The 22418-nt window shown below is 44.0% G+C and overlaps 1 protein-coding gene across 15 annotated transcripts in view; it reads left to right on the top strand.

Moving 5' to 3' along the window:
* DTNB (dystrobrevin beta) overlaps window positions 1-22418 on the top strand; it is a 218168-nt gene that overhangs the window by 23493 nt on the left and 172257 nt on the right. For 12 of the 15 annotated variants that reach the window (XR_012627973.1, XR_012627974.1, XM_074861192.1 and 9 more), the window contains 3 exons: window positions 607-820; window positions 6087-6172; window positions 16164-16318. Coding sequence is in view for 13 of the 15 variants with exons in the window: in XM_074861192.1 (XP_074717293.1) it covers window positions 607-820; window positions 6087-6172; window positions 16164-16318 (455 nt within the window). In the remaining 2 variants the exon portion in view is untranslated. Of the gene's footprint in view, window positions 1-606; window positions 821-6086; window positions 6173-10724; window positions 10748-16163; window positions 16319-22418 lie in introns of those variants that run through there. The other 3 variants (XM_074861193.1, XM_074861195.1, XM_074861196.1) reach the window with 2 other exon arrangements.

Genomic DNA, 22418 nt, shown 5'->3' with positions numbered 1-22418 from the left:
ACTTACTGTGGTTTTGGAAAACTTTTTCTCTACATTGTTAACACTTCTTAGATATGCCCTAAGATATAGCAGAGTAATTTAGGGAAACGCTTTGGAGTTCTAGACCCGTGTTTACAAAGTATTATGCTCTGGACTTGGCAACTGGATCAACTGGAAACGGTGATAGTTTAACTGGAACATCAAGTTCCTCCTTCAACACTCACCTACTAGTCAGCATGAGGATGTTCAAAATGGTTGTAACCAATTTGTAGTGGATTTAGAATATGGCTAATGTCTTTCTGAAATGAAAATACCTAACTCTGCTAAAACACACTGCATGATGACAGAGGGTCGCTTTTCTCCTTTATGACGCTTTTCTGTCAGAGCACCCAGGTGTTGAAGGGTGGAATAAGAGGAACGTGAAATGTCTGGGCACTGCTCTGTGACTTTAAACTAGCTGACACAAACTATGAGTATGAATATCAAGAGTCTGTCTTGCACTTTGAATACAAATAAATAACTGTTCATTCCAAAATAAAAGCTAACAGAGTATTCAGAAACAGTACCATAAAAGTAAGCTTGCATGCATTACAGAATAGAAGTTAATATTTTTTCCTTTATTTTTAGTTCATCTTGTTGATATCTGGAATATGATTGAAGCCTTCCGAGATAATGGCCTTAACACTTTGGATCATAACACAGAGATCAACGTGTCTCGACTAGAAACAATCATTTCATCCATCTACTACCAGCTAAACAAACGCCTTCCTTCTACTCACCAAATCAGTGTAGAGCAATCCATCAGCCTCCTCCTCAACTTCATGATAGCAGCATATGACAGGCTAGTAACTCCTCTAGTTGTATTCTTAAACTAATTTTCTCTTGTAGTTAGATGAAAGCAGCCAACAACTGCATGAGTCTCTGGCAAACTGTCCGCATGCTATTTCTCAAGTTCATGAACTGTGTGTTGCACATACACACGCATATATTTAATATCACAGGAGTGCCTGCAGAGATTTACATTGCCACAGCAGCAATGCTTTGTCTTAAAAATGGCTTTCTGAAGGAAGTTAGTGCCTTCTGGAACTTGCAGACTGCTGTAAGCCGTGTATCTGACCTGAAGAGGAAGTGAAACTGTTCTGCAGACTGTGATAGAACATAATGTTAACCTCGTGGTGGTATAGCACTGTTTTTAAAAAGTAAAAGTGTTTTATTGAAGCTTGATCACCAAGACCAGTTTATAACACTACCTTGTTTTGACAGTCAGCTTGCATCCCATTCTAACATGCCGTGACCCCATAAAGTCTTAATTCTCATTTCTTGGCTGGAAGAAGCTTGACTTCTTGTTCAGGGCGCTGTCTAGGCATTTCCTTGTGCCCCGTTTTACGAGTTTCTTTCACAGCCTCTTTCTTCAGGGCTCGCTCTGCCAATCTTCCTGAGTAGTTGTGTCTCTGGGTTCTCTGAGTAGCAACTGCAAATTTTTCAGTCAGCTATTATTTCAGTCTTATCTTTCTTCTGCTTTTGCCCCTGCTAGGACACTGTGACAGAGACGGAGGAGTTTCACCCTAACTCTGCAGCACTGAATACACCAAATAATTGTTCTGTTTGTAATGTCCAGACTTGGACCCTTTCCTAATGAGACAACTCCTTGTTGTCACCAAACAGAGATAGGTTCCCCCAAAAAAAGTCCAAGACTTCAGAACAGTCTCTGTCTCACTGAGGACAGATAAAAACAACACAGACCGCTATGACAACAGAATCAAATGTGTATTTTTCTGTTTAGTTCTGATTTGGTGTTAGTTGTGAGACAAGTTGTAAGGGCTAGCTGATAGTTACCCTGAGACAGATCACACTAGAAAATATAGAATTTAAAAATAGAAGTGGGCATGTTTTGGGGAGCTAGCTCAAAAGATTGAGGCTTTAGTTAGAGATACGGTTTTTTCCCCCTCCCTCCTCTGCCCCCAACCCTGCAAGTTCTGCCTCTTCTGGCACCCAAGCAGCACCCTTGAGCCCAGCACAGTCCCACAGCTTCCCTTTGGCCTCCTCTGTCCAGCACACGGGATCGAGAGAGAAGCTGGGATGCTGCGATGTGCAGTGGGAGAACCAAGAATAAGAGGAGAGACAGGGCTGAGGCTCCCTCTCCAGGAGTTCATCAACATGACAGACATTTATTTTTTTAAAAGAAGTGCACATCTGCGCTGAAGTTGCATCACCGGGGTAGCCGTGTGCTTGTTTGGATGCTCATTGTGCAGCAGCTTCTTACAGCGTGGTGCTGGTGGTAACATCCCAGAGCTGTTGGCATTCCACCAGACAGGCACAGGGAGCAAAGATATCATCAAATCACAGACTGGTTTGGGTTGGAAGGGACCTCAAAGCCCACCCAGTGCCACCCCCTGCCCCAGGCAAGGACACCTTCCACTAGCCCAGGTTGCCCAAAGCCCTGTCCAACCTGGCCTTGAACCCTTCCAGGGAGGGGGCAGCCACAGCTTTTCTGGGCAACCTGTGCCAGGGCCTCACCCCCCTCACAGGGAAGAATTTCTTCCTTACATCTAACCTAAATCTCCCCTCTTCCAGTTTAAAACCGTTCCCCCTCATCCTATCCCTCCCCGCCGATCAAGAGTCCCTCCCCCCTTTCCTGTAGCCCCTTTCAGTCCTGGGAGGCCGCTCTAAGGTCTCCCCGGAGCCTTCTCTTCTCCAGCTGAACACCCCCAACCCCAGTTTGACTCGTGTCTTCCCCATGAAAATATTTAACTTAGAACTTGCATTAGGTAAGTGTAAAGAATGCTCACAACGAACCTTTCCCTGGGACCCACAGAACGCCCTGATCGTGGTGCAGACAGGGTGGCTCATACGGTGGTCAGTGGTGGGGAGGAACAGCTGTGCTGTGATGTTCTTTGCTGCTTTCTCCCACGGAGCTTTGTGGGGGTGTTTGAGAGTTTATTCCTGGTCTGTTTTTCCCAGTAGCCTCTCATGGCTTTCCAAAGTCCCTGACCTGTTGCTGGCACCCCAGAGTAACAGCTCGTTCCCTCACCACATTTGACTGTTTCAGAGCAGTCAGTTTTTTATTTCATCATTTCTAGAAACCACATTTAATTTGACAATGAGTTTAGTTGCTTCAACTTTTTATCTTTTTAAAATGTGAGTATCAAACCACCCTGCATGCTGGTGATAAAGCAGCGTGCAATAAGGGGAAAAGAGAAGGTGACCAACAAATAAGTGAGGAATGGAGTTGGTGAGCAAAGTGGGGAGTGATGTGATTAGGAGGAACCTCAGCAGCAGAGCTGGAAGGGGCTCACTTCAAGCATGTGCATATATGTAAGGAAATGGCTACGGACCAGCATTATGCAGAAAGCGCTTGTGCCTTTTCTGGGAAGCCAGTGTGACCGGGTGCCTCTCCGAAGGGGCCGTAGGGCACGGCGTGCAGCATGGGCAACAGGCAGGGGGAATCAGAGGTCTGATTCTCTAGAGAGGGTGTGTGGGGAGAGCTGCCATGGCTTCCTGAGGAGGGGGAGTTGCCCTTTATGTGCGAGCTCTGCCCAGAGTGGGCACGGAGCTCTGCCTGGGGGAACGGAGCTCTGGAGCTCTGCCCAGGGACGGGTGATGAGCCGGCCGGAGGTTGGGTCAGGATTAGTGCATCACTGCTGTGGGCATCCACTACTAGACACCTGCTTGGGAAGAGGTAGAGGAGGAGGCTTCCTGCAAGCAGCTGGAAAAAGCCTTGTGTACACCAGCCCAGCCTTTTAAACAAGTCCCCCAGCTCTGTTTCCAGTCCTGAAATCCTGTAACTTCCTGTTACAGGAGTTTCAAAATCATATTGAAAGTTCTGCCCTTTTTCCTTTTGATGGGGAGTTCAGCAGATTGAATCGCATTGGTACAAAAATTGATTTTGGCAAATTGCTTGCACCTCTACCAGATTGCAGGGGGAGGAGTTTTAGTGTTTTTCTTGATTGATAAACAGAATGTCAGCAGAAGCAGGCCTGATGTCTTGAAGGCACCGTAAGATACCTTTGCAAGGATAAGTTTGTGTCCTGTGAGAAGATATTAGCGGCTTTAGTCACTCATTTTTTCTGGAAATTTATTCAAAGCTGAACTCTATTTTGAGAGAAAATGAATGTCTATTAAAAAGAAAAGGAGGAGGGGGGCTGAGGCTATAACTTAAGGAGATTTGAGTGAGATTTGCTCAGGTAAAAGCAGAGGTCAGGGCTTGAAGAGGATGAACTTTTCAGACAAGCAGTTTCAGATGTAGTCAAGTCTTACTTCTTTTACACACAGAGGGAGTGCCAACATGTTTCTTCCAGAAAGCTGAGAAAAAAACAGGAACAAAATAGGAGAGCTGAGATCTTCACCTTGTTAATGTTACATAGCTTGAAATAAATACCTAATGTGTTTAGTTTTCTGCCTTTGTTTAGTTTCTTGAAACAGGTAGTAGATATCAATAAAGTGATGGCCTTTGAATCACCGTTCCTCTTCATGGATCTTCCTGCAGTTGTAGCTCCAGGAGAGACTGCCTCTCTTCTCTAGAGGGAACGTCTGAAAGATACTCTGAGTCTGTCTTAGAGAAATAATGTGTTATATTCCAGGTACATCTCAGCCTGGGAAAGGTTGAGAGCCTCTACCTCACTGTGGAGTGTGACAAGTTACCAGAAGATAGTATTTTCATGTTAACTCTGAGTGTGAAAGGGAAAAAAAAAGTTACTTGGTTACTTCCTGATGTCTCCATCTGGTTGCTCGTCTGTCATTGACATTAGACCTTGTCACTGCTTCAAAACCATAAGCCAATATTTACTCTGAATAATTCTACTCTTAACACTTTCCAAGTGCTAGTCATCCAAGTGCAAATGTTAAGCATGCATCTTCTTTCCACTGAGAAGTATTCTCGAGTTTTTCTAGATCTCTTCCAACACTCCTGTACTTTCCCCATCATCGTATTTTCCATGACAGTACAAATTATCTGTCCAATACCTTTAGTTACAGTTACTTGAACTGATTGTAATTCTTTTTCTCCTTTTTTGTGTGATGTTAACTTTCTCGGTGGTCTCTCTGTACCACTGTTGCTGTTTGTGGTTAAGGACAATGACTCAGTACGTTTCTGTTTGGCAATAAGTTGCTCAGAATTCCACCAGCTTTTACCCCCATTTACACACGTTTCTTTTGCCCTATGCCCCGTTAAACCAACGTTTACCGCGGTAGCAGTGGGTTTATGCTGACATCGCTGCACTGTGGCTGCTTTAATATCCTATAGCGGAGGTTCTCTGAGCCCTGTCTTTGCTGCTGTGCAAGCCAGAGACGTTCCGGAGGCAGGGAAGCGGGATGCGTGTCTGCTGGGCCAGCGCTGAGCTGGGGGAAACCCTTCCTGATACCTGCTGTGCTGGGCTTGAACCCGGCAAGCATCTTCTGCTTCTGGTGACGGAATTCCCTCAGAATTTCATCTTTATCTTTCTTTCTGGCAACACGTAGCTATTCCTACCTATCGTACCGTGCTGAACGGGCCTTTTCATACTTTCCATAGAGACAAATTCATTTTTCTCTTGCTGATGCTAGAAAATAATTCCCTAAATGTGCCATCTGTTCTGATAGCACAGCAGCTTTATTAACTGAAATTAGAATAAACCGTTGTTCACATTGTTCCTGTTCTGCGGTATATTCAGGATATCATACAACTTCTGCATTAGCTATCAATTACTATTTTTAGAATGAAATGTGTGTTTGAAAATCAGAGTTTAAATCAAGGTGTAAAAATTTAAAGCAACAAGGGCTAGCAGAGGAAAAAATGAGATGTTTTACAGTGAACAAATGTATCTTAATGGAAACAATAACATTACTTTTGATAGGACAGCTGTGGGATGAACAAGACAAATGGTAGTCTCTTTAGCTGTGCATTTAATAATTCTGCAAGAAAATTTGATCTGTGATTAGACACTTGTTAATTCTTCCAATATATTAAAAATGTTAAGTGTTACCACTGTTTCAATGTTATATTAAATAGTTTTGGCAGATCTTAGTAGTTAATAGAGAGCGTTTATGCATTTCCTTCCTAGGCCTCAAGTGTTTTTGTTGCTTTATCCTTCTATGTAGTAATTACTTACCGTGTAATGTTTTTTTCACAGTGAGGGCCATGGGAAGTTGACGGTATTTTCAGTGAAAGCGATGTTGGCAACTATGTGTGGTGGTAAAATACTGGACAAACTAAGATGTAAGTATTTTCAAGCAAATCAAACCATTTTATGAAATATTTTGTTTCCGTTACTGGCCATGTATCTTTTATTGTATGAAGTTCTGAAAGCTGACTTTGTTGCTTATTCCACAATCTCTATGGGAACCGAAGCTCGCTCCATTAAAGTTTTTGTTCCACATGCCATCTGCTGGCCATAAAACATACCGAGTTCCTTACTGAGGAGGCCTTAACGAGTCCATTCGTTTGTTTTGAAATGCTTAGGCGCTTCTTTATATGTAAAAGTTCAGGTCTGATTTTTCTGATAGTAATATCGAATTTGTTGCAATTTTCCCTGTTTTGAGGATGTTGGGGGGATTCTCTATATATCTTCTGCTTCATCTGAGGCGCTCTCTGCATCTTCTCATTCTGTAATTCCAGCTTCTTGGGTTTTTGACTCTTTTTATTCTCTTTTCATCAATCTTACTTCCTTTTTTTCTTGTTTCCGTGAGACTTCTGCTGTATCAGTAGAGAATGAGTGATACCATAAACATTGTTCTTGTCCTTTAGCAGTAATTCTTGCTCTTCTGTCTTTCTTAGTGGCAAGGTGTGCTGTTATGGGTGTTTTTTCTTTTCATTTCCACCCTGAGAAGTTGGGAAGTTAATCTTACGGTCAGTGCCCAATTTTACTGTTCAGGTCTTGCCATTTTCACCTTGCCCTAAATTCCCTTTATGAAAGTTATAATTCCTCCTAAAACATCCCCCTAATCTCCACGGGTGTCATTCACTGTAAATAATTCTTTAGACTTCTCTACATCATTAAGCCTCTCTATATTTGCTTTAAAACCAACAATGTGAAAACTAGTGTGCTGAATTAAACTACATGACAGGGTCTGAAAAAAAGATAGTGAGAAATCATTGCACGCACGTATTAATATTAAGGCTGCACATGTTTCAGTACCAGGAAATGCTGGGGTTTTTTATCTGGCAGTAACTATAAAATTCTCTGATTAACACCAAAGCTGCAGGTGACTAAAGATTAGTGTGAAGTACAGGGGACAGGCATCTATGACAGGATATTTAAGACTTCTTAAGCGTTCTTAACAAATTACCTCTATAAAATATGCAAGATCAAATACTGAGGGAAAAAGATGGAGACTATTTTTTTTTTCTCAGTAAAAAATTACATTTTGGATTTAATTAGGGTAAGATTGGAGGAGGTTATGGTAGATGAGCACAGGCCTGGGACAGAAAAGGAGCACTATTTCTAGAATTAGCAAGACAATACTGAAAAACATCAAGAAAATGGCAATGTGACGTTTTAGTGGAAAAGGCAATTAACCAGTGGAATTAAATGTTATAGGAATCAGTAAACTGTTGATGTTTTCAGACAAAGACCTAGATATCATCTGGCAGTTATATTAAGCCTCAAGTTATTGACTCAAAAGGTGGCTAGTCAAGATGCTTTCACCTTAAGGATGCCTCGTTTAATAGTCCTATTTAACAGGTGTGTCTGGTCTTAAAACTTAAAATTTGTGCATTTAATGTGCTGTTCTCTCTCTGTCTTCTTATAATGTCTCCTGTTCTTCATAGCATTTGAAGCTCCCTTTGTTTTTTTTCTTATTCTGTTGGCTCCTGTTTCCTTTACCACTGTAACTTTCTTTATAAAAACTCTTCACTGATGTTGATACACGTTGGAGGAAAAGCTTTTGCCCACTTTCACTGGATAGTGCTGCTGCTTGTAGCTTTGTTATCTCCTGGTTGTCACACCTTTTACTTATTCTTGTGTCTTGGCAGCTGACCTTTAGTTTGCATTGTACTGCTGGGATCTTTCCTCCAGTATCTGCCATCCCTTTTTTCTTGGTGCACTTCCTCTTTGGAGAAGTTTTTCAAAGCGTGTGTGACTTTATTTGACATGTTTTGGGCAGTAGCACTTCTGTCTTATTTCTTTAATTCAGTGTTAAAACTCTGTTCGTCTCCTTGCCTTTTCACTACGTCGCTCGTGCTGACTTCTCTCCATTTGAAGTTTCTGGGCTAGTTCTTATGACAGAGTACTAACTGTTGACCACAGTTATTTAAAACCTGGCTTTGGTGGGGTGTTTTTGTCAGGTATAGTACCTTATGAGTCACTTGAGAGGGAAAAACTTCTTTATCCATAAGTGTAGCAGTAATGCTGATTTCCCACTGCTCTATATGGTTGTGGCACTTTCTTCTCATGCACCATCTGCTGTGGACACTCCTCTGTCACTTCGGGATACTCCTCTGTCCCCTCATGTGCTCATTGTTGTCTCTACGTAATTGGAGAGAAAGTTAAAGACTGGAACCACCTCACTATGATTCTCTAAAATGCTCACAGTGCCATGTGCAAGGTTAGACACAGAGGCAGAGTCTCGACACGTGATTAACACAATTGTCTAGCAAAAGGGGATTTTGGCTAATTTGGAATTGAGATTTTAGGAGTGTAGGAAATCTGTGCAGGAGGGAAAAGCTTTCTCTAAACCAGGATCAAATTAGGCTGTTGACTTTTCAGAGTTGTAGGAGAGCTTTCTGTGGAATGTGAGAGAAAATCTCAGATTCAGGATGGTAGGATCTTGTAAACCTTCCGAGGGCAGAGGAGAAGAGAGGAAGTGTGCTGTATTGTTAGCAGCTTGAGTTTCTGAGTATCACTAGAACTCAAGGAAAGTAATAAAATAGCTGAACTATTAACTGTTCGTTGCCTGTGTTTCTGAAAACTTTCTAAGAAGAAAATGTCACGTGAAGTTTGGGAGGGGAGATGTGGGGAGCTTCAGGCCTGTATACCTGACACTCGTTTGGGGGAAGTTGTTAGTAATAAAGAATAGGATTAGTTGATGCATGAATAAATGAGATTTTATTGTTGGGGGAAATGGCTTTTGTGATGGGATGCCTTATAAAACCACAGGAGTTCATTAAAGGAGGACAAAAAAAAAAGGGACCAAGAAAAGGAGTTCTGGCTGATACAGACTTCTTGGATTTCTGAAAGGCACTTGAGAAGGTCCCTTATCAAATGCTTAAAGACATTTAAAAGTTTGATGAAAGGGATGAAAAGTGGGGTCTGCGTGGGGGTGGAAGATTGGCTAAAAGGAATCAAAAAGGTATATTGCTATAAATGTATATTGATACTGATATAAAAGGTATATTGATCAAATGTATCTTGAGATTGGTGGATAGTGCTGGACCTAAACTGGTTTTAACACTGTCAGCAATGATCTGGAAAAATACAGTGAAAGGTGACAATTTGATACACAGAAAATCGGTGTAGTAAAAGCTAAAATAGACTGAAGAGTTGTAGTATCATCTGACAACGCTGAGTAACTGTGAAATAAGATGGAAGGTGAAATTCAGTGTGAATATATGTGAAGTGGTGCATGCTGGAGGAGTGAAGTGTAATCCTGATGTGATGCACAGAAAGGCGAGCTAAGAAAGTCGTTGCTCCAGTGAGAGATCTCGGAGCCGTACTTCTACAAAGACACTGGTGCTCTGTTTAGTGATGGCTAAAACACGTGTGAAACGGTACAGAGGGGAAGGACGGGAAGAACAAAGCAGAGAGGTAAAGGCTCTGTGTAAATCCTTGGTGTCTTCACACAAGTGGCTGCTGCTCTAGTACCCCCGTCTGGCAGCCTGCCCTTTCCAGTCCTCATGCATCTTTTCTGAGAAGATCAGCAAAAGCAGAGAAAGCTTTCTGGACAAACAACTAGATGGAGCAGGATTCTTCCACCTGGAAAGAACCACGGTGGTGAAAGGATAGTGCTCTATAAAATCATGAGCGCCACGTTAGTGATGAATAAAAACAGCTGTTCCTTACCCCTCCAGTACAAGAACTAAAGGGCAGTAACTGCAATTAGCAACAGACTGGAACAACAAAACACAATGGCACTTTAAACTTTACCAGAGGATGTTGTCAGTATCAAATATTTACACCACTTGATTACTCCTTGAACCAGTTTCACTGAAGGCAAATTCATCAAGGGTTGCTGAAGGCAAAGATAGTCTCAGGGAGTGAGGAATATTCTGGGGGACGTGCTTGCCTGAGCCATCTGCTGTTGGGATAAACAGACTTTTGATCTGATCTGCCTCAGCTGTTCTCATACTCTTTTATTTCTTCTTCTGATCATTATGAATATGCTGTCTTATTTTGTTTGGGCTTTTTTTTTCCCTTTCCTGTCTTTCCCACCTGTCTCCCTGATTACTGGCCCATTTCAGCACTGAACTTCTTCTGTTTCCAGTTTATTTGTTCCCCTGATTCCACCCCCACTCCTGCGCAGCCTCCGCTCGCTTTCCTGAGCCCGCTATCGGCTCCGGCTCAGCTGGAACGCCAGGCTTTCTGGAAATACTGGAAGTTGTAAATTTTTTTTTTTTCCCTCATCTCATAATTTACATGAATGATAGTAACTTGGTCTCTGTACTTGCATATGAACAGGCTTATTTTTTTTAAATTCTGAAAATGTGAACAAATGGAGTGTTTTTCAGGCCATACAGTGTCTGACAGCACATATGAAATGGGAGTTGTTCAATGATACCACTTTGCTGTCTCTGGAAGAGATCATTTCCTGTGACATGATACTCCTTGAAAAGGAGTTCCTTTACATGGCGTGCAAGGTAGGAGTTATAAACCCAGCCCACTCCTAAGGACTTTATGATTTTTGTCAGACATCAAGAGACGCCATATAAAAATGTCAGATTTTGTGGATTTGGATGACTTCATTTTGGCATTCAAGTAGATTCACTGTGAAATAATTAGTGCTTCCTTCCATGTCATTTCGGCAAGTAAATTGCAAACAGAACTTCAAGTAAATCTAGACTGCATCCTGCCCATTTTAAGGGCTGTCTGACTTCTCTGACAACTGGCTCTACCTGTGTGGTGCTCCCTGGCTCCCTCGCCTCCTAGCTCCTTTTCTCCTCTCACCATCTGGCTCTGATTAAGCCTTTAGCACTTACTGAAGTTCACCCTAAAAATTCATTCAATAATGTGTGCGAAATACTAAGTTTTTCACATCATAAAGGTCCTGAAAGTTAATCTGCTGTAGATGAATTAGCCTGATTGTGAGGTTTTGATTTTGGGGAGAGGGTATTTTGGGTTTTGGAGGAGTGGGGGTAAAAGGGGGGTTATTTGGTTTGTTCCTAATCAGTGGACTGAGTAGTAGTAGTAATAGAAATAGTAATATGTGGTTTGTTGTGCTGTCACATCTACTGAAACCGAACAAGGCCAGTGCGTGATTTTATGCAGGTTTTCTTAAATCTCCTTTGTTTATAACAAATGTTAGAGTTGCCACAACATCCGCTGATCTGGTAGAGGTGAGGCTGCTGCCCTGTCCTGTCCCAGTCCCCCAGAGGTGAGGGTGGGTGTGCGGTCCCAGGAGGAACATGTGCACACAGCCCCGCGGATCAGCACGGATCAATACCCACAGAATCATCGAGGTTGGAAAAGCCCTTGAAGCTCCTCCAGTCCAGCCATGAACCTCACCCTGACCGTTCCCAACTCCACCACATCCCTCAGCGCTGGGTCAACCCGACTCTTCAACCCCTCCAGCGATGGGGACTCCCCCCCCCTGCCCTGGGCAGCCCATTCCAACGCCCAACAACCCCTAAGAGCCAGTCTGACCCTGCCCTGGCGCAGCTTGAGGCCATTCCCTCTTGTCCTGGCGCTGGTTCCTTGGCTCAAGAGACTCATCCCCCCTCTCTGCACCCTCCTTTCAGGCAGTTGTAGAGGGCCATGAGGTCTCCCCTCAGCCTTCTCTTCTCCAGACTAAACCCCCCCAGTTCCCTCAAGCTGCTCCATGTGAACACGAACAGCACCAATGACCTGGTTCTGTTGCCCTCCTCTGCCTGACCAGGATGGAAGCCTGAATGTGGCATAAATATACAGAAGTGCCCATGCCTGTACAATATGGATCCCTCCAGCGATTGGCCTCCAGCTAGTAGCTGGTCCTTGGAGCCCTTCGGATCCTCTGGTCTCTGCAGTATCTGTCGCAGACTTAGGACCTCTCTGATACCTCGCTCTCAAAGTCTAACCACTAAATTTTCCTCCAAAAGCATCTTCGTAATCTTGTAGGTGTCCAGGCGGTGTTATTAGGCCTCCTCAGTGTCTTACCTTCTCCAGGCTGAACTGCTGTTTCCTCAGCCTGTCCTCACAGGATACGTGCTCCAGCGTGCTGCCTGTCCTTGTAGCCCTCTACAGAGCTCACTTCAGTTTGTTGTTCGTATTCTGTGTCTTTCATATTCTGTGATTCTCAACAATTCTCTCATTCTGGGGAGTCCCAAAGCTGGGCATGGTACCTGGAAGAGGTCTAACAAGTGCTGAGCGGAGGAGGATAATCGCTTCCCTCTGCTAGCTGAGCTGCTGGCTCACGTTCCCCTTGTGACCTCAAAACCCACAAGGACCTTCCCAGCAGAGCCACGGCCCAGCCAGGCAGCCCCCAGCCTGGATTGCCGCCAGAGTCTTGTCCTTCCCGCCAGCAGGATTTTGCCTTTTCCTGGTTTGAATTTGCTACAGTTCCTGCCAGGCCGTTCCTCCAGCTGGTGTGGGTCCTGCCGGGTGCAGGGGTGTCACCCACTCCTCCCAATCTGGGGGACCTCTGTCTCTATCTGTAACCTGGGCAAGAGCATGCCCCGGCACCTCTCCCAGATCCCAGCTGGGTGTGCGGAGTGGGACATGTCCCGGGACAGATTCCAACAGAAATCCACTTGTTACTGGCCTCCACATAGGATTTGACCCATTATCCACCCCCCTCAAGCCTGGTAATCCATGTTCCTTGCCCATCTGATGGCTCACCCGTGCAGCCTCTGACATCCCAGCTTGGATACTGGAATGCTGTGGGGAAATAAAAAGTAAAAAGCCTTGCTCGAGTTGAGGTGAATGATACCTCCAGCCCCAGTCATCTTATCACAGAAAACAACCGAGCTGGCCAGGTGTGATTTAGCCTCGGTAGATCCGTGCTGATGGATCCCAGTCACCTTTTCTTTCATGTACGCAGGAACATGCACCAAGATTTGCTCCATGATTTTCCCAGGAACTGAAGTGGGGCTGACGGGCCTGTATTTCCTTGGATTGTCCTTTTGACTTTAATATAGACTTCAGATTAATGCCAAAAACCCTACACACGCACATATCACCCCACCGCCCCCCCCCAGAAAACACAGTCAAACCAATTAATCTGTTAAATTTATTTTCTTGGCTCTTGCTGATGTTAATTTGTTGTTTAACAAATATTTATGAATTTGTATGGTAAAAATTGACAACTTCGTAGAAATTGAGAGACACAGGATACACTCAAGGTGTATCCTAGACCCTAGAAAATGAGGGTGCCAGATTTTTTTGTTGCTTTGTTTTTAACTTAATCAGAGAAACGGTAGAGCCTTCAGCTGAAACTGTACAAAGCATCAGGCAAATGCCTTGGTTGGAAAAGTCAGTTCTGGCAGTTATAAGCAGCTGAAACGAGGCTCTCGAGGGAACTGTTGGACAGGTTTAACAGATATTACGAGCTCTGTTCTTAACATTGAAGTTTTACTACCAACATTCGTAAAAAGGAAATAGTGAGCTGCACAAGTACCATTTTGCATTGGTATTTTGGGGACTGAGCAGTGGTTTTTATAGTTCTAAAATTTTTATTCTGTCTGGTTTAAAAAAAAAAGTTTATAACATAGTAGCATTGAACTGAAATTTTAGATGAGAATTAAAGTATAATACCTTGTCATCAGGAAACGCTATTGGCACATGTCTGTTGTGACCCTGAGGTGAGCTCTTGAGGAATTAAATGTTAGCCTCTGTTTTGCTCGAGGTTTTCTCTTTGCGGGTAATTTACTGCTCTTTAAAAGGGCAGATGACTATATAATTATATCCTACTAATCTTCATCTTTTCCAATTTCTCTGTTAATTTCCCATGTGGAAGTTCCCCACATAAAGGAGTTCAACTTTACTTTGACTATAAAACCACTTTTTTTATGGCCCCAAGATATGGGTTAGTGGGGCTTGATTTTTGGTTGTGGTTTTTTTTTTTCAATTTACCCTTGATATAGCCTGTTCTATTTTATCTCACTTTCAATTTATTTCCATAGCTTTAATTACTTTCTTTTTAAAATCATTTAAAGCTTGCACACTGTTCAGTTCAGATTAACAGACTGTATATACCCAGAAGATTTCTGTCCTTTTTTAAATACAAGTACTGTCATGTTCCAGTCATGTTCTACCAGTCCCACCTTGACAGATTTATTACTCGACCTTCGGGTTTTGTGCATGTGCCAGTTCTGGAGCGATTCTGATCTAGAATGGATTAGGATTCTGGAGGTTTGGCTCTAGTTTTAGTTGCTTCCATAGTTTTCATTTGTGTGCATTTTGATCCTGACTTTTCTTTCCACATTCAGTTATCAGGTTAAATTTATTTTTTCTGTTTGGCTTAATTTTCTAAAATACAGCATTCCCCCTGACCCCCATTTCCCTTTTTTTTTTTTTAATTTTTCCATAGAATCATAGAGTGGTCTGAGTTGGAAGGGACCTTAAAGCTCATCATTCCCCCATTATTCCTAATATGGCTTAGAAGATTGTTCAACAAGGGCTTCAGACCTTCGCTTCAAGCTGTCTCTTTAGCCAGCAATAGAAATTCCACACAGCTTCATCACCCTTAAGTTGGCTATTGCAGGCTTCTTCGTGAGCTTGTTTGTTCAGGAGATTGGAATAATTTCTCTGGTTTTCTAGAAATACGCCTTTCTGAAATAGTCTTGGTTTTGGTTTTGTTTTTTTTTTTAATGGACGTAGCTCTGATCACTTAAATTAAGCTTATTTTCTGTCAACCTATTGTTTTTGATGTTTAATTACTGATGGTGTCTTCAGTAACCTCATAGATGATTCAGTGTTAGTGAAGAATATTGTTATTGTTGGAAAATTTTAGGTCTTACTAATATTATTGCTCTTATTAGAGAAATCTCCCTTTACAGAGTAATCTGACTCTGCAAGTCTCTCAGAGACCCAGTTCTGCTGTTTGAGGATTTTTTTCCAAAGAGATTTTTGATCCCAGGACAGTTCTGCTTTATCTGCATACGGCTGCCCTAATATTTTACACAACATCATTTTCTTATAATGCTACCTACACACCTTCTCCTGTATTTTTACCTTTCCTGAGTCGTGAGAGCTGGGGGCCTTGACTTGGTGGGGTGGATCGGCTGGGGCAGAGGGTTGGAGCAGAGCTCTGGGGAGGGGTAGCGGGGCTCCAGAGCAGGAGGCTCAGCAGACGTCCCACCATCTGTGTGGCAGGGGAGTGAAAATACCTGAAAAACGCCCCTGGGACCCCCCTCCCTCCCCTTCTGGTTCTGGATATACCCGGGATTGCTGAGCATCTGGCTCGATCCTCTTTTTGGTGTCAGAAACACATTTCACCCCACATAGCTCATGAAAAAGCACACCTTGTCTGCTCACAAACATTTGTCTCATGTAAGGACAAAGGTTCTTCAGTGTTGGGAGCAGATCAGCTCAGATTTCCTCCCCCCCCATCCACTCAGCTGCGTGGCCCCTGCGTTTGAGCCGTGGAGATGGGGGTTGCACCCCAGTTCCTGACTGCTCTGCTTCTGACACTCACCTAATGCTGGGTCATTGAATTCAACACCTTGATGGGCACCAGATGGACAAGGAGTTTTACCAGTTTTGACTTTGATTCTTACAACTTTTTTTTAATTCTAGGAGACTTCTCAGAGGATTTTATGTAGTTTTATTTTGAAGGCGTCAGCTTGAAGATGTCCCGTTCTGTAACTTTTATAATGCCTCCTAGCCTCTGCTTCCTTGCTGTTACAGTTAATGCGCTGGCAGAATCTTTTCTCAAGGTGGGATGGAAGAAACAGGAAGGTTTATCTCCCAGCATGTACATTCAAATAATTTGTTTATAAATTTTATCTTGATAGCAAGTGATAAGAAATGATGTTCAGAATAAAGCAAACGTTTCTTGGGATTTAAATGGATTGAAATAACTTTTTGCTTTTCTGTAGTAAGCACGTATTTACTGTAGGGTTTTATTATATTTTCTTACAGATATTTTCTCTCAAATATCAGATTCAAATGGACTAATGATATTTACAAAGTTTGATCAGTTTTTGAAAGAAGTTCTAAAACTTCCAACAGCTGTGTTTGAGGGGCCTTCTTTTGGATACACAGAGCATTCTGTACGGACCTGTTTCCCACAACAAGTAAGCATTAACAAAACAGGATTTTTTTGTATTGCTTGTTAATATAGTGCTTTTTTCTGAAGTCCACTGGCTGTGTCGGTTGTAGTTTGTATGGGGTTTGGAGGGAGGGGGATGGGAATATGGCTGTATAACCTAAGCAGTTTTAAGACAGTCAGTAAATTAAAATAGTATGTCTGGGCTTTAGGCAACTAAAGGATTTTGCATAATTTTAGCTTGTTCCCCCTCCTTGAAGGGACATGTCTGCTCCCCATCAGAAGAACAGCAAGGATAACCTATTTCTTTTCTAAAACATGAAACACAGCATTTCTGCTATTTTCCCTTGATTCTTTTTTTTTTTTTTAAGCTTTCTCAGTGTGTTAAGAGTATTAGTTTCAACAAATCACTTGCGCGTTGGTTGGGTCTGTACAAAACAAATATGGTGTGTATACATCGTTTATTTTTAAATCTATTTCACTGTTGTGCTTATTGGTATAGCTGTCTTTTCCAAAATATTGCCATTACATGTAATGTTTGGAGTAGATGTTGTAGTAATGATCTTAAAAGAGCTTTTGATTTCCTTATACATTTCAGTTGTAATTTAATTGTTCCAAGGATTTGTTTCTAATTTGAGATAATGTAAATAGTATAAATAATCCTTAAATTGACTGTAAACATGAACGTAGATAATCTTAGCCCTAAAATTAAATGTTTGACTCTGGTCATGATTATGTTCTGGAAGAAATATTTCTGAAGTATTTAGAATTAGAATTTATAGTCTCTTTTGCTAAATTTAAGTTAATTAGCAATTAGTATATTTGAAATACTACACAGTAAGAAACAGCCTTTGATTTAGGAAATGATGAGGGCTCCAGCTCATCTGTGAGTTACTGAGGTCAGAGATTTGTTTTACTAAGAGTGTAATTAAGAAATTCTTTTTTCTGTTTCCACACCGGCCGAGGCATTTGTGGGCCTTGCTTGTTCCCGTGGCTGTGCCCCCCCCTTTCCGTTCCGTCAGTGGCAACCGTTTCGTGCGCAGGGAAACGGATTAAACCACGGTTCCTGCAAATGGTGCCGCTGTTGAATGCAAAACCTCAGCCTCCCTGCGGAGCTGCAGGAGTCAGACAACGGGTTTGAAGCTCTGCATTGTCTGCACAGGGAATGGGGATGGGGTTTCTTTGTTCAGAAACCTGCGCTCTGGAAGTGACCGTTCCTCTTACCCATAGCGAGCGGCTGGTGTAGCTAGCGAGGCTTTGGCAGTTGACTGAGGTTTCTAAGATACTTGATGCAAATCTCGCCATGGTAGCCAAGTGAGGTACAGTAACTGCCCATGAACATGGGCCAGCAGTGTGCCCAGGTGGCCAAGAAGGCCAATGGCATCCTGGCTTGTACCAGCCATAGTGTGGCCAGCAGGAAAGGGCAGGGATTGTTCCCCCTGGACTCGGCACTGGTGAGGCCACCCCTCAATGAGTGGGTTCAGTTTTGGGCTCTTCACTCCAAAAAGGCCATTGAATGACTCGAGCGTGTCCAGAGAAGGGCAACGGAGCTGGTGCAGGGTCTGGAGCACAGGTCTGATGGGGAGCGGCTGAGGGAACTGGGGGGGTTTAGTCTGGAGAAGAGGAGGCTGAGGGGAGACCTCATGGCCCTCTCCAACTCCCTGAAAGGAGGGTGCAGAGAGGGGGGATGAGTCTCTTGAGCCAAGGAACCAGCGCCAGGACAAGAGGGAATGGCCTCAAGCTGCGCCAGGGCAGGGTCAGACTGGCTCTTAGGAAGGATTTCTTTGCAGAAGGGGTTGTTGGGCGTTGGAATGGGCTGCCCAGGGCAGGGGGGGAGTCCCCATCCCTGGAGGTATTTAACAGATGTGTAGACATAGCACTGAGGGACAGGGTTTAGTGGTAGCCTTGGCAGTGTTGGGTTAATGGTTGGATTTGATGATCTTAAAGGTCTTTTCCAACCTAAACAATTCTACGATTCTGATTTACACGTGGCTTGCTTGGAGCATGTCTTAGCACTTTTTGACTTTGTCTCCCATGAACAATAAAGCTAATTTTTCATATTGATTCACTTTTAGAAATTCCCTTGCTCTAATTTTATTCAGCAAAACAAAATCCCTAGAGTAAGGCCAGGTTTGTAGAGAGCGGTAATGGTCTTTTTAATTACTTCAGATATACACCATACCCCAAGACAGTTCTTTCATTTACTTTATAACATTGAAACAAACAGGTCCTGGGAAGTAGATGGATAATCTGTCTTTAGATCTAATTCCATTTTCTTATGCCTCCCAGATCTGAAAATATACTTCCCAGAGGTACTTCTGTGATAGTCTCCTTTTACAGCCCTCGTTTTGCTGAAATTCTCTCCAGATGGCACTGGTAAAGCTGTGGGGTTTCAGACTTTGGCATTTACATGACGGACGTATAAGTTACATCTGTACTAGTTAAGTAAACAGTGCCTTGAGCTGTTCTGTGGTCCGAAGGCCAACTGGAATGGTCTAACCACGTCCATGCTATTAAACTCTCTTATTCCCTCAAGCAGGGTGGTTACATGGAAACTGTATATTAAAAATGATCCTAGCTGATCCTAACACTTGATCTGGATGGTGGAATCATTGGGGAGAGTGAGTGGTTAGACCAGGCCCGGGTTTAATATAACATAAAAGCATTCATGATTGAGTTTCAGTGCCAGGAACATTCCCTAGTGTTACTTAAGCTACCAAGAGATAAATCCTTCCTGGCCAGCCGTGGTTCCTGGCTGCCCACAGAGGTCCTGGTTCTGGGAGCCACTTCTTTCAGTTGCCAAAGGCTAATAACTTACTGCTGTCCGAGTGGTGAAAGGGCAGATGGGCAAAGCCTCAGTGATTGTAGACGCTCCATAACTCCGTTTCATTTCTTGGATCACAGATGGAATAATTCAAACTTGTTGCCCACGCAAAATGGAGTTTATTGGGATGCTTGTGACAAGAGCTGCATTTTTTGTGATGGCTTCCAGATGTATAAAGAGCTTCCAGTAATAATTTACTATTCTAGGTCAAGTGGGGGCTTCCACAGATGTAAGATATCATGTTATACTTTTCTTAGGACTTTTGTTCTCTTGGCTACAGCGAACATTTGTCAGAGATGTTGTGTCACCATGACATTCCCTGCCTTAGTCAGACTCTTCCTGTGTTGATGGCACAGCCTGTCCTGTCGCTGCGGAGGTGTGTCCGCTTCATATCTCATTTACAGAGCAGTTTCATTGCAGTGTTTCTACTGAGCTGAGAAGTTCACTTCGGAGACTTGGCAGCCAGGAGCTTGGCTTCTGTACCTTCGAACTGCACATTATTCTGTTGAAACCCAGCAGCACAAACTATCCAAGCAGGCCTAGCTAGGCGTTGACTTGTGCGTGCCTTACAGAAAGCTTTGCTAAAGCACTGGCTGCCTTAGGCTTGCTGGAGGGCATGGCTGAGAGCTGACCTGGCTGCACAAGCTTAACAGTGGCAGAAGGATGGTCAGGGTGTACAGTCTTGTTAAAACCAGTAATAAGGATGGATTTATTAAGGACAGGATGGTCTCGTGTCTAAAAGATGGTGTAAGCGTACTCTGGTGGAGTTGCAGTTTAAGCACAAGGTGCAGGGCAGTTAGATACAGGCGGGGTCCAACACAGCTGCTTAGATCGGTGTAACTTGTTTTGATCTCTGTAGAGTTAAAAATCATATATCTTTGTGTTGGCTCAGGGGATGTGGTTTTCTGCCAGTATTTTGTGGAGAAATATATGCATTAACATCTTGTTGAAACAAGCATGTTGGCAGTGTAACAATAAAACTGGCTGAGGTTTTGCTGTTGAAGCAAGCCTGTGGTGGTGTTCTAAAGAGAATAGCCACTGCACCCACCTGCAAGAAGATCTGAGACTACAGAGCTAAGACAAGTACATATGCTAACAGCAATTGATAGAAACAATTAAAATGGGATAGGGGGTAAGCAGGTGATTACAGAGAATATCTATATAGAAATGCATTTGTTCTCCTGGGGAGCACTTGATCCTCCCGACTGGCTGTGCCTTCACGTTTACTAATTTTCAATTTATGTTCCTGGAGTTTGGAACCTGCTGCCAGATTATTTGATTGTTTTTGCATCACACATGGTGACTGAGTGACGTTTTTGTGGTTGCTCCGTGGTTGGGTTCTGAACCCAGTACAAAATGTTAGACCAGCTACAAGAAAGGGCTTTATCTAGGCTCCTTCTCTGACACGTTCATAGTTTCTTGGAGGAGACTGCTGTTTGCTTTCCTGTCAGCTCAGCTGTTACTGAGAATTCCTGTGCCCAGATAGACAAGATGTAGCAGGGATAATTGTCACGTCCCGCTCAGAGGAGGGAGACAAGTGACTCAGATTTGTAAATCCCCAACGGAGTGGACAGCGGTGAGACAAGTCTCAAAGTCCAGACATTTATTACTTCCCACAATGTACTAATTGGATACATGATAATTGGCTGAGTATATAACGAGTTGTGGCAAGCAATACAGTGTGCCTTGTGTTGCTTAACGGCAGTGAAGGAGAAGGGGAAAAAGGAAAGGAGGGAGATGGAGGGAGCAGAGGAATAGAGATCACTGCTCTGGGCTCCTCCATCCCGCCAGCGAGGGTTCCAGGAGGCATCTGCCTTCTTCACTTCACTCTCTGACCCCCCCTCTCCTTGCCCCCCCTCAATTTATACCCCCTCTCCTTGGGTCCGTCCCCTAGGTCGACCCACACACCTACGTATCCCGTGGATGGGGAGGGGTCAGGTGTTTCATGGGATGATGTAATTAGCATGATCTTGTTAGTCTTCGTTAGCATATCCAGGGTGTTCACTTTAATACACCTTCCGTGGATCACGAAGCAAAGGTCATTCACCGGACAGATGCCCCTTGAGACTTGACCAGGTGCCCCAGAGCAGAACCGCCCTGTCCCCACAGGGCTCCCCCCTCCAGCTGCCTCCTGTGTCACTGGGGCAGCCTCATCAGCTTCGACCTCCCCACCACCCACCCCGGCACTGGAGTTTCATTCCTTGCGAGTGCTTGAGACATTCCTCAGCTTGGAAGCCTCCACTCCCCCCGCTATCCTTCATCTCTTGCTCAGGCTGTTGTTCTCAGTCTTTGTTTCTCACAGGCCTGTTTCTTTCCGGACATATTTTTACATGTCATCTCTCACAATAATGCTGCATGGTTATTTTTGGTCAATTGGTTGCAAAATATCCTACCTGTATGGGTGAAAAAAACCCAAAGCCTCTGTCCCTGCTGCCCTCTCATGAATTACATGGAAGTTGCATCACTCCATGCACAGGCTTCAACAACTAAAAAGGTTCTCACTGCCTAAAGGGAAGCAGTTTTTTTCTTTGAGGAACAACCTTGTCTATAGCAGAAAGAAGCCTTCCTGCTAGGTTTAGGTTCTCCTTCTGCCACTGTGCGTGTCACGTATCGCTGTCTAATCATAGTCACAGAATTACAGAGCGGTTTGGGGGGGGAGGGACCTTAAAGCCCACCCAGTGCCACCCCCCTGCCCCGGGCAGGGACACCTTCCACTAGCCCAGGTTGCCCAAAGCCCCGTCCAACCTGGCCTTGAACCCTTCCAGGGAGGGGGCAGCCACAGCTTCTCTGGGCAACCTGTGCCAGGGCCTCACCACCCTCACAGGGGACAATTTCTTCTTAATATCAAACCTAAATCTCCCCTCTGTCAGTTTAAACCCATTACCCTTGTCCTGTCACTACAGGCCCTGGTAAAAAAATCTTTCTCCATCTTTCTTATAACCCCCTTCATATACTGAAGGGCCCCAGTAATATCTCCCCAGAGCTTTCTTCAGGCTGAACAACCTAAACTTTCTCCATCAGAGAGGTGTTTCAGCCCTCTGACAATTGTTGTGGCCTCCTCTGGCCCCGCTTGAGCAGGTCCGTGTCCTTCTGCTGTTGGTGCCCCCAGAGCTGGACCCAGCACTGGAGGGGGGTCTCCCGAGAGCGGAGCAGAGGGGGAGAATCCCCCCCTCGCCCTGCTGCCCACACTGCTCTGGGTGCAGCCCAGCACACGGGTGGCTTTCTGGGCTGCCATTGCCAGCTCACAGGCAGTTTTCCATCCACTGATCCCCCCAAGTCCTTCTCCTTGGGGCTGCTCCCCATC

Source organism: Strix uralensis, chromosome 3 (assembly GCF_047716275.1).
Source record: "Strix uralensis isolate ZFMK-TIS-50842 chromosome 3, bStrUra1, whole genome shotgun sequence".
NCBI lineage: Eukaryota > Metazoa > Chordata > Aves > Strigiformes > Strigidae > Strix > Strix uralensis.
Note: the sequence above shows the minus strand (reverse complement) of the source record. Positions and strands in the feature narration are given on the sequence as shown.